Consider the following 12,546-nt stretch of genomic DNA (forward strand, 5'->3'; position numbering starts at 1 on the left):
AAACTGTTGAGTAGAATATTCATACATTCATTCTAGGGCCCTGACCTTGAATGGTTCCTACAGCCCGAGCTCTCAGTGGATTTTATTTAACAAAAATGAAAGCTGATGCAGTCTTAAGATAAGGGACTTATGTTGCTGCAGATGAAAATCAAGAGTTCTTTAAAGTTTGTTTTCACAATAATGTGCAAATTGACTGATTACCATGACCAATTTCTTCCAAAAACTATGTTAATAAAAATATCTGATGTAATATGTTGAACAGTTTTTCTTCAGTGTTCTGAAGAAGAATAATATTTAAATGAATACTGGACAATTTGGACTGAAGGGAACATGAAAATTTGCTAACCTTGGTGCTCAAAACTTCGAATGACAATATAATAAAATCAGAAATAAAACTGACACTTTCAGACAACCATTTCATTGTGTTTTAGCATTAAAGGTCTAGCAGGTAACAGGAAAGGACAGAACAAACTGACTTTTCATCTGAAAACAAACTTTGGTTTAGGTCAACAAAGTTATACTACTCTAAGCATCCACTACATGAGTAATGTCTCATAGGGTACAGTATACTATATTTCACTACATATTACAGTTATTGCTAAGTAGATGATAACGATGACTAGTGTCTAGTGGTGCCAATTCTGACTGTGGCCCGGCTGTGCCAAGTATGTACAAGTAAAGACGTGGCAGAACAAAACAGCTCTGGCCAAGGAGAAGGTCATGGGGCCTCTGCTACTGCTTCTTGCTACTACAGGCTGTGACTGTCCAAAGAAGTAACTATGTCCGTGGAGTGATCTCACAGTTTTTTTTCAACCTTAGAAATGTGAAATGTCTGTTACATTTAACGGAGATGAGTATACATTCCGTTCAAAACTTTACTGTTTTTAATAGTTGCAGAAATTAGTTTGCAAAATATCTCGTCACAATACTATAGATTGCATTCCTGCCAAGCCTATTAATATTCTTTAAAATAATGTAATCTTTTTATGGATACTCTGACTCGGGACAGGCAAGATGGAATAAAAAGGAAATGTATTCATCAAAAAGAAAGAGAAAATTACGCAACAGTCAAATACTTAGATCTCAGATGTCTTACCAATAATGAAAAGATTAAAAAAGAAAAAAATCAAGTCTTACAACTATGACAAATGAATACAAATATCTTCATGCAACGAAGCAAAAAAAAGGAGAGAAAAAGAGGAAGAGGATAGTAGTAACCCCATTAAAAAATTCACCATATTATATTATATTTTACTCTTTGTTATAACCGAACCCACATGATCTGCTATAGGAAAACTCTTGCTCTTATTTTGGCAACAGCCATAGCGTTGCAAATGGAAGAGTGCCACTGCATTGCAGACTAGTATGTCACACCAAAGCATGATAACACTAAGCAACACTGATGTGCAATGTTTTACTCCTTTGTGGCCTTTACTCATGCTGCAGCATGACACTGGACACTTGCCATTGGCCTTTTTTTTAAGGACCCTGTCATAAGCTACAATGATACTTTCTTCAGCTAGCTGGGTTCTTCTCCTTTAGAGGAGTAATTTGAGTTTGCAAATGCATTTGTTGCTGTTCTTCTCAGAATCCCAATTTTCAAAAGTCTGTAACACTAGTATATATTATAGACTGTCAAATGAGTCAATTACATTTAAGTCATTATAATTACAATTAAGTCATTAGACATATTTTTCTGAGATTTATAGTGAAGTAAAATTTGCTAAGCATTAGCTTTTATCATACGAAGGCAGCCAGTAAGATCAGTTGCAAAAAACATTTTTAAGTATATGAATGTATTTTCAAGGTACAACACTGTACAAAATAATGTTCTGACTCTATAATCATTTAAGAATATACATAATTTTCCTCATACTACTTTATCTATGACTAAGTGTGTGCAACTGTTTGCAGACTGTTAGCTCAAATTAACTTCTTTGAAGACTTTTTGATTTTACTTTAATTCCAAAAATGACCCTTACAAGAATAAACACAGTTTTTAGCACTCTTTTCAAGCTTTCAGTAATTCTGCTTAGCACCATGCCTCATTAATTAAATTTGAAACTCAGAAAATGAAAATTTATATTGACTATTATTATGCTGAACATTTAAAATTTGTTTCTTAGGTTACATACTGATTTATTCTTGGAATGTTGCGATATAATATTATTATGTAACTATAAAACAATGTCACAATTTGCTCTGTGAACATGTTTTAGAATTTTGGCAGTGGGAAAATACTAAGTGGGAAAAATAGCTTTTGTTCCTTTTTAATCAGGTTGTATACGTGCTTAACACTCAAGACTGTTTATTTTCATTGATTTCTGAACGGTTCGTTAGTAAACATCCTTTAACATTGTTTCCGTAGACGTTTTAGAAAATATATTCTTTGGCATGAATTTTATTAAAGAATTCTAATTTTCTTTCCTTCAAGACACTCTTTTTAATGGTCTTGGACTTGGTGCTGTCATTGGCCTCGGAGTGGCAGCGCTTTTGTTAATCCTTGTTGTGACTGATGTTAGCTGCTTCTTTGTACGACAATGCGGGTTGCTAATGTGCATCACCAGGAGGATTTGTGGGAAAAAAAGTGGTTCAAGTGGAAAAAGCAAAGAACTGGAAGAAGGAAAGGCTGCTTACTTGTGAGTATTAATCGTCTATTTTTGGAAACATCTTTGAAAGAAAAGGTTGGTTGTCCAGCTTGTATTAACTTCATGGCAATTTTGCAGAAATTTGCTTTATAAACTACTTCTGCTACTTGGAAGAGTAATTCAGAGTTCCTTGAAATGCGCAAAAATGTGTATGTTTGTGTGTGTGCAGGCAAATGTTGCCTTAAAAGAAAGAGGAGAAAACGAAAAATAAAAGCATCTACCATAATTCACTTTAGGATGCTCTGTGCAACTTGGGCTATTCTGATAAAAAGTAAAATCAATCGTAATTCAGTAATAGATACAGGAACATTTTTGGTCCATGAGAAATGGGTACCAGAGCATTTTAACTCCATTTATATCAATCTGTCTTTGAGCTGCTAACATCCAAACTCAGCGAATGATTATGACAGTGTCAATAAATTTGGGAACAAAGCACAGTAGGTTTTGTGGAAAATCTGTGAAAGAGCTTGTCTTCTTAAGTACAGCTATTGCTGGAAAATCTTGTCTCTTACCCATGAAATTTTGGAATTACAAGTATAGCTGAATTTTAAAAACAGAAGTGCACAGAAGGACATGGCTGAAATTGCTGGTGAGTGTGATTATTCTTCATAGCAACAGTTAATGATTGCAAAAATCAGTGGGAAAGAACAATCATGATTCTAACAAACACCCCTGTGTAGTGCCTTCTTCATCAGAGAAATGGGAGTGAAGTGTTCATTTATGGGCAAGTATGCTGCCTTAAATGATAACAGAGGGTAGTGAGATCTCTGGCAAAACAGTTCAAGAAAATAATAACATTTTAAAGAACAAATATTTCCAGTTTTTTTAAAAGGTAAGATGGAGAGAGGATTGCATATGTTCCCTCATTTTAAACAGTTCCATTTTTTACTAAAAATGGCAGTTTCACTTCCTCATTACCCTCATCTAAAATATTTCTTATAAATACACTGCCATATTAATGAGAATTCTGTCTTTGCATGGCTTAAATGACATTTACTGGTCCAGTTCCTGGGTGGTGTCACTCTTCCTGTAGTCAGGCCTCCACTTCATTCTGCTGCAGCTTCCCAGGTGCTGTCCTTCCTCAGCTGTTTGTAGCACAAAACAGCTTGCAGACCTCGCTGTTCACAGCTGTGTTGGCAGGGTCCTTTGGTGCCTCTAGCAGAGATGCAAGGTGCTCTCATTTCCGTTTTAGCTAGAGTGATTGTAAGACTGCATCTTGCTTAGGTCACTTCATTGCATTTCCTGGTTAGGTTTTCAAGAATCCTTTTTGAAACAGCTCCATAGAACAAAAGCAATCATAAGTAGGCACACAATATTGGCATCAAATAACACTTCTGAATAAAAGAAGTTATGCCATAAAATAAATAACTATTTTGTAATTCTTCACAACCTACAATAAGAGGAAGAATAACACCAATTTCTCTGTTGTATTAAAGAAGCATGTCCTGTTGAGTAGAATCAGCATTTGAAGCTTCTGGCTCTGATTCAGCTGTCCTGTCCTACTGAACAGAGCACTTAAGTTTATGCTTAAATTTCACATTCAGGAAGTGACTAAATATGAATTGGTGGTGTACAGACTCTTCTGAATGGATAGAACTTATGAAGCTAAAGTTGCAAATGCCACTTGTCAGCAATTTTTATGTTGCTCTCAACATGATACACAAATGCCTTCTTGTGCTGACCCAGGAAAGCAAAAAGCTGGTCATTTAATTTCTCCATGACACCTTTTTGCAAACATGAGTATCTTCTTTAATTATATTTCTCTCCGTGTTGGGTTGGTCTTCTGTGAGTCATATATTCTGGAACTTTTCTTATTTTAGCCTATACTCTGCTTAAATAAAAATAGAAGGACTGTCAGGCTAAAATTTTGAGACAATCTTAAACAGGCTAACAATCTTAATCCAAATCAAAATTTGTTTCATGCCAACTGCCATTCCCTAGAAGACACTGACAATTCCCTTTTGTATGTGTCAGTTCACAGTCTCTTCTTTTGTGAGTTCTTTGGTACATTTGATTAGTAGGAAAAAGATAGTCATTATTTATGTACCATATGTAATGAATGTAGATGCTATAATGCATGTAAAATACATACAGCACATTCCTGGCACAGAAGTGGCTTAATGTGAGTCCTGCAAATCAGTTACGCTCTGTGGAACTTTTGATTATTGCAGTTTGTATTTTCTCTATAATCAGTTGTTCATGTGAATGCTGTTTGCTAATGATACCATTCTTAAGCTTTGGGATATGTAATAATATGTGTTTATAGATAAGATTGCAGATGTACAGACTAAATAAATTAGAATTTATAATTCCCTTCACCAGCCTTATTATGATCCATAATCTTTTCACAGATATGAGGCAGTCATGACTCCAAATTATAACTACATGGCAGTGTTATCAAACAGCTAACTCGTAACTAGTAAATCAAATGCTTCATTTATGTGCACCTTCTACAGAAATGAGCATTGTGTTCATTTATCTATGTCAAAGCAGAATTTTTTTCCACAGGTAAATAAATACAAATCATGTAGAGTTTTTAAAAATAACCAAAATCTGTTAGGTTTTTACCCAATAATCTTTCCCTAGTCAGCTTACTGGTTATAAATTTATTTGTGCTGCACTATCATTACTTTATAAAGATTTTGCTAGAGGATACCTACCAGAAGGTGCCGGGGTTTTCCACGTACTTTCTGAATAGAGAGATTTTGCAGTTACAACAGACTGCTTAAGGATTATCCTCTCAGGAACATTTCAAAATTATAAGATATGAAACAGACAAAGGTTTGAGAAGCTCTTCACTGTGGCACACACCAATCTAGCTGCACTTTGGAATGTCAAAGGTCTGGAAGATTCAGTTAAATAGAAAAGGGATTGTTAGTCTGGTTATCCTATGTTTTTGGATTGTAGCTGATGAAGTTCCAACATACAATTCCTGATGTGATTTGGGGAAAAGGAAGGAAATATTTAAGTGGCAAGAGATTTGATTTTTTTATATCAGATATATTTTGGATATCCTTTGATCTGCCTTTTGAACATAAAAGTACGTTGGTTATTAATAGTCTTCTATCGATTTGAATAGAAAGGGCTCACTTCTTGTTGCACAAGGGCTCTTTACCATGTTCTGACAACCAAGTAGGAGAACAAAATACATGACATCTATACTAACATGAAGGCTCTTTTCACTGCCAGAAAAATTTAGGCATAAATGGGGCTCGATTAACCTGGTGTGATCTTTACGATACTTGTTTTAGCAAAGTATAAATCTATTTCTGTCAAGAGGCTAGCCTCTTATTATTTGGTCATAAACAAAATGATCTTTTGCGATGCAAAACCATGATATTTATGGAATAGATAAGTAGCCATGGATACTGGATACTTTGAAGACTTCAAGGAGTTGAGAACTCATTGTGTTAAACATGTCTTAGTGGTGTTAATCATTGATAATTGGTTCGACTCTTTTTTGGTAGAAAGAAAGCATCTTGGCAATTAATAAGGTGTGGTGTATGCAGTTAATGTAGTGCTAGAGATTAAGATTCTTTTAATAATTTTTAGGAAAGATGGATCAAAAGAACCAATAGTGGAAATGAGAACAGAGGATGAAAGAATTACCAATCATGAAGATGGGAGTCCCGTAAATGAGCCAAACGAAACAACTCCACTCACAGAACCTGAGTAAGTAGCCTCAAATTTCTCATTTTACAAAAAATTCTGTCTCTGAAGACTTTCCACTCTAGGGGAGAGCTATAAATAACACTGACATGAGAATGATATGCTGTGGCGGTGCAGTTTACCAGTGTGATGGCTTACAGTAATCATTCTGAATCATGGTCAGATGCAGCTACTCTTTACCACCTCCCCAGGGACCTACCCAGCATCTGTTAACCGCTCTGTGGCTGTAACCTCCTGGACTCTCAGGAATGGCTGTGGATTGTGTCACTCCCTGTTACGGAGCTCAGTGCTCTGGAAACTCAGCTCCTCACAGCATTATATCTTACTGCGTTCATTCATGTAACTTAGAGCCTGGCTGTTTTTTAAAAGCCATGTGGTATAATTAGATTAATAGTGCTGAAGGTCAGCCACTTTTCTAAGTTGTGTCTTTTCTCATTCCCTCTTCCTGTCTCTGTAAGGTTTCTTGGTGCAGAAACAACAGTAGTTTTCATGTGAAGCTCCTAGGCTTTGCGACTCAGTTGTGTCCACAGCCTTTGGCTCTAAGGAGATGAGTGCTGATGGTCAGGTCTTCTCCTGAACTGTACTACTGTAGCCCCTGGAACAATCTAAACTAGATTGAATAGTTTGTATTCGCACTCTGAATAGCATTTTTCCAAAAGGGTGTAGAGGATATAGCACAATTTGTGATAAGTCACAAACAAGCCTGGTATTTTACTAAGCTTATGACTGCATTACTGTCACAATGGGAGTTTCTGATGTACATTTTTTCTTCTTCTGAAAATATAGTTTGAAGAGAAATTAATATTTCATCAAAGGTGATGACAGTACTATTCCTTCTATTGAGAGCCCACCTAGTGTGGTGTTAAAGAAGATGAACCGATTGCTCAAGAGATTAATTCCTGAGTCTCAACAGTTAATTGATTTGAAATTATTAAAGAAAATTCTGAGTTGGCTTTGGTTTAAGCCCAAAGCTTTTCATGCTTTGTGAAAATTCCCCGCTTAATGAGACCTTATAGCTATTAGGGCCATGAAGACACTTCTGTAGTAAATAAGATAAAGACAGAAACTCTCCTGTTGATTATTTGGTGGAATTACAATTGTGTGTTAAAAAGGAAAGAAAGTTCTTACAGAGCAGTCTTCCTATCTTTCTGAAAATACAACAGAATTGCCATTCTTGTCATCACCTGGAACTGCAAATGTCAAAACTCTTAGTAAGAAAAAAAAGCTTGTGTTACTGGCTGCCATTGACATTTGTACTAAAATACTTTGAGGGGATCCAACTGCCAGTTATGCTATATATACATATATATTTAAAGAACATGTACACAAAGACTTCAAACTTGAGTTAATAGAACAATTGTGGGAATGTTGAATGAATAGTGATATACCTGTTCTTAATTTTTTGTCCATTGACACACAAATTTAATCTTCTGAAAAATTCTTAGATTTATATTGAGGGTCACTGTAGAGAACCCACAGTTATCTAAAGAGTCAGTTTATTGGAGGAATACAGCTGTAAACAACTTATAGTATAAACAATTGAAGCCCTTTGTAAAATTTCTTTGAAATTTTTTGAAGTTCTGATATTTTTTACAGCATAACAAATACTACTTTTGACTAGTAGAGATGTATACTATAAAAATGTGAACTGAATCTCAGCAGATAAAATTAACTATGTGGTCATATTTATAAAAATAAAACATTGTACAAAATCCAGTGGCTTTGGATACATTAGCTGCTAGGACACCAGGGCCAAGTTGCTTAGTAGCTTAAAGACTAATTGCAGTGCCAGGCATTGCAAATACAAATTAGTAACATCCAGCATGGGGTACAATATAAGGAAGGACTAAGTTCAGCTCTTCCTGCCTGTCTCAGTCTTTAGAACAGCTAGGAGGAATGAAACATGAGAAAATTAAGATCAAATATGTTTTTAATATCTTACTGGGGGAAAAAAAGAATAAGTCACTGTTGCCAGGAAAAAAAATACCTAAATCATAGGAAGAGCTGATAAGGAGTTGATGGGTATTGTATCCCTGGGAGAATAGGCTGCTAAAAGATATTAATAGTGATGACTATTTCCTTCTTGGCAATTTGTTCTCCCATAACCAGTGGCAAAAGGCAGCAGTCCAAGGTACAGCTGGATCAAGGTCAGACGGGTTAGCTACAGATTCAGAATAGTGTCACTTATGAAACCAAAGATGAATACAGAAAAGCCTCATGCAATCAGGATATCTGAAGAGACATGAATATTGAGGGATATATAACGACCTCTGCTCACTCCGGAGTCATTACAAATGAAGCCGAGAAGCAATAGAAAATATGGGTGAGATGCCACTAGAGGAAAGGAGGAAGCAACACAGTAGAACTAAGTTGCTCAGCAGAAATAACAACACACAAACACATTATCAACAACAGGTGCTATCAACCAGAAAGGCATACACTGAGCAGAGCAATGATGATCAGCAGGGATCTGGGAGTGAAGAGCTTAGCTTGTAGGAGGAAAGAGTTTAAGAGTTTCAAGGATATTCCAGGCAACCAGTGTTCATATAAGGTGGGATTTATTTTGCCTAATTTTGGCCGTTGTAAAGGTATGTAAGGTAAGCCTTTAATCTAAGTTAGGTGAAATCAGCAGAGAGATAGGCACATCCCACATATCCAAGAGAATTTATTTCAAGTTAAGATACCTCAGGTCTATGGGATGCCTGTCTCTTCCTTCACTGCAGAATTAGCTTAGCTTAGTCTTTGTGCCTAACTTTCAGGTACCCTTTCTTGCAGATTTTTACAATTGGAGAAAAGAAATGAAGGCACCATGTTATTCTGAATAATATCAATTAACATTGAGAATTTTAAATGCAGTTTAAGCATTTCTGTAAAATAATTAATGATATGATGACATAGTCTTACAATAATGAAGTCTTGTCATTATATTACCAAGCATATTATTCCTTAAACTATGTTTTACCTTCACTCAGATGAATCTTTTCAAAGTCAAGGATCCATTTGTGGCAGTAGATCAGCACAAAGCACTTTTACCTTTTAATAATAATAGCAGAAAATCAATTGGTTAAATTGTGCATTTTTGTATTTCTGCAATGTGATTAAGATGCCACATGTAATGTGGTGTTATAATTGCATTCCTAACATTGTCTGATATTGCTGTGTTTCTAGTGTTGGTTGAGTTTTTCTTGGTTTTAATGAAACTGGGTCAATTTCAGTATCAAAATGGCTGGGAGCCATATTGCTATAACACAGTTATATTGTATTATATTTTGTAGAATATTTACTTCTCTACTGAATGACAGTATGGGTACTCTCAGTACATACTTGCAAATGCTAAACTAATGGGCCGAATGCTAAAATAAATGAAGTCAATATCATTAATGATTAATAACAGCCTGTATCTGTCTAAAGTAAAAGAACTTTAAATGGTTCAGCACTCTTTTTGTTTTTCCTCAGAAAAAAACTTTTTATTATTTTAAGATTTGGTTTAAGATTAGGAAGAACAACTGTTTGCCCCAGCTGAAAAATACAAAATTACTTCAAATAGGACAATTAGGTGCAGAAGGAGGGGTAATTAAAACAGTTAAAATTAATACAGTAAAAGACAAAAATGATTGAAACTGATAGATATTAAATATGAATTAATATCTGAAAACAATTCAAGGGAGAAGAAAATTTCAGATTAACAAAAATGGTGTTAAAATGGATAATGTCTTGCAATAACTGAACCAATAATTCCACATGGTGCTCTCCGATGCTATGCACCCTGCTGACTTAGGTTTACTCCTTGACCTGGCAGTGCAACTCATCAGCAACAGCACACCCTTTGCAGGAAAAGTGACTGTCTGCCCCCAGCCTCACGGAGAGGCCTCAGGTCCTCCTGTAGCCTGAGACTTGCAGAGCTGCATCCTCTGCCAGATGGTCTGCCTGGGTCGAAGCCTCCAACATGGCTTGGAGAATGACTCCAACAGCTACTGGAGAACGTGCCAGTGGCACATCACACCAAAATGGAGAATGTGTATGCTCCTCTGAACCGAGACAAGGAGCCCTTCTTTGTGCTCTTCTGCACTAACTGCTGCAGAAAATGCTGTGTCTGTTGGCTGCCTCTTGTTGTGGTGCTCTGTGTTTTTAAAAAATTTGATTAAATTAGATCTTTTTTAATGCTAGGTGCTTTGCATTGTTAGGCCTTTATCTAAAATGCGTCTCAGGAACCATGCTTCTTTTGCATTTTTTTAATCCTCTTTTAAAAATAGATTTGCATTGATTCTACTATTTCCATTCATTCAGGCATCATATTGTGGGCTGAATTCTGTTTCCTTTAGTTGTGTCAAGTGAAACAGTTACTAGAAAACTCCCTCTGTTTTCAAAGCCAGACAGCTGATATATCGCACACATGTTATGGTAATAGAACAAGTTAGCCTTCTCTTTGTTTTTTTCAGATATAGTTTGTGCCCATTATTTAACCTGTAGATAAACAGCAACTCTCTTAGTTCATTTCAGCCAGCCTGAAATTTCATAAGACTGGGAATTTGGGTATTGCTTTGTTTTATTGATTGTTATTAAATGCTGTTTATACAAGACATTCCTAAGGGATTCTTCAGACAATTTTTGAAAGATATATTACTCTTTGGGACATCAACGGAATTGTAGTGACAGTTTTCTGAAAAATTTAACAATTGCTAGGAATAAAAAAGGCATATGTATACTATTCATCCATTAAAAAGCAGAAAGCAAACTCGAACCAGAATCAGGATTAAAAGCTATTATGCCCAGGTGATGTTATGAGAGGAACATCTGAATAAACCCTACATGTTTTTGACAGCTATATTTTTGACAGGTAATTACTGGCAATAGGAAATCTATGATTTTCAAGACATTTTTTGATGAGATCAGTGTGTTGTCTTCCCTTTAAAGTAAAAGTGTGAACTCTTGCCATTGGAATTAATGGTTAGAAGACCCAAAGCAATGTTTAGACCATTTCTGGAATTAAAATTCTATCTGAATCCATCTTCATCCATTCAGATAAGAATAATTTTTATCACAGGGTGAAATATAAGTGGCCAACTTCTTATTGTGCTGTTTCACCAAGTTAGTGTTAAAAGAGTTATAAGACATTAAAACAGCTAGAATTTATGATCTAAAATAAACTCTAGCAGTTTCTAAAGAGGAAAAACATTTCTATTACCTCCTTTTGCTATAAAAACTTCTTTCCATCACTATGTTTTGTCATAATTTCCAATGAAAGATCTTATACTTTCATATACAACTTCATTTAGATTTAGGAATGGACATAGCAAAGAGTAAAATCTATATTCAGCAAAGCACTTAACAGTTAAGTGTTTCGCTGAATCCTAAGTTATACATACGTCAATACTGGCTTGGGTCAGGCCCTTACTCTAGGGTTTCTTTTGATTTATTGAAGAAACTGTATTTTGGGAGGCAATAATGTGCTTACTGTGCAGTATTTAGCTTTGTTAGGCATAATAGAATTAGAAAGAATTTATATATATTTATTTTAAAACAAAAAAGCTCAGTGCTCATAGTAAAAGAATTGTACATTTTCAGTAAATTATATTTTATTATAAACATAGTGTATGTTTTAGGCTTAAATTATGTATTATTTTTTGTAACTACTATGATTCCTCTTTTCTTCTGATAGGAAACTGCCACTAAAGGAGGAAAATGGAAAAGAAGCTTTAAATCCAGAAACCATAGAAATCAAAGTTGCTAATGACATCATCCAGTCAAAAGAAGATGATAGCAAAGCATAATAAGATAAACTACAGCTGTCCGAAAAATGCATTTGAATTTAAGTAACCCCGTGACCAAAACTTTACAGCTGACTTTAATTCCTTTGGAAACTTAAGCTTGGAATAGTTAGTACATGTGTACATATGATGAAACTATTTCTGTCTACAGTTCCTTTCTATTTTTTGTTAACGGTTTTAGTATGTAGTTTTGCTGACACCAGTCCCATGATATAAATTTGAAAAATCTACAGAATAAGAACTGTAATATATTGTATGACAAAGTATGTCTGTTTAGAAGAATACTTTATGAAGCACTCCTCATCTCCACCAACACATCAGATCTCTCCAGATCTTACAGTGCAAGCTACATGCATAAAGGAAAGTGCCATATACTGTTGTATTTATTTTCATTTGTAATAAAGTTTAGGTTGCCTTTAAAAAAAAAGATCTCAGTAAGACATTTAAGACCTTAGAGCTAG

At 35.2% G+C, this 12,546-nt stretch overlaps 1 protein-coding gene across 1 annotated transcript in view; it reads left to right on the plus strand.

Moving 5' to 3' along the window:
• The window catches only part of NCAM2 (neural cell adhesion molecule 2), a 256,638-nt gene extending 244,499 nt beyond the window's left edge, over positions 1 to 12,139 (plus strand). Inside the window, exons 17-19 of the mRNA XM_062575312.1 lie at positions 2,435 to 2,639; positions 6,201 to 6,320; positions 11,977 to 12,139. Coding sequence (XP_062431296.1) covers positions 2,435 to 2,639; positions 6,201 to 6,320; positions 11,977 to 12,088 — 437 coding nt within the window. The 3' untranslated portion in view covers positions 12,089 to 12,139. The remainder of the gene's footprint in view (positions 1 to 2,434; positions 2,640 to 6,200; positions 6,321 to 11,976) is intronic.
• Positions 12,140 to 12,546: the final 407 nt, after the last annotated feature.

This window comes from Rhea pennata, chromosome 1, assembly GCF_028389875.1.
Source record: "Rhea pennata isolate bPtePen1 chromosome 1, bPtePen1.pri, whole genome shotgun sequence".
NCBI classification, from domain to species: domain Eukaryota; kingdom Metazoa; phylum Chordata; class Aves; order Rheiformes; family Rheidae; genus Rhea; species Rhea pennata.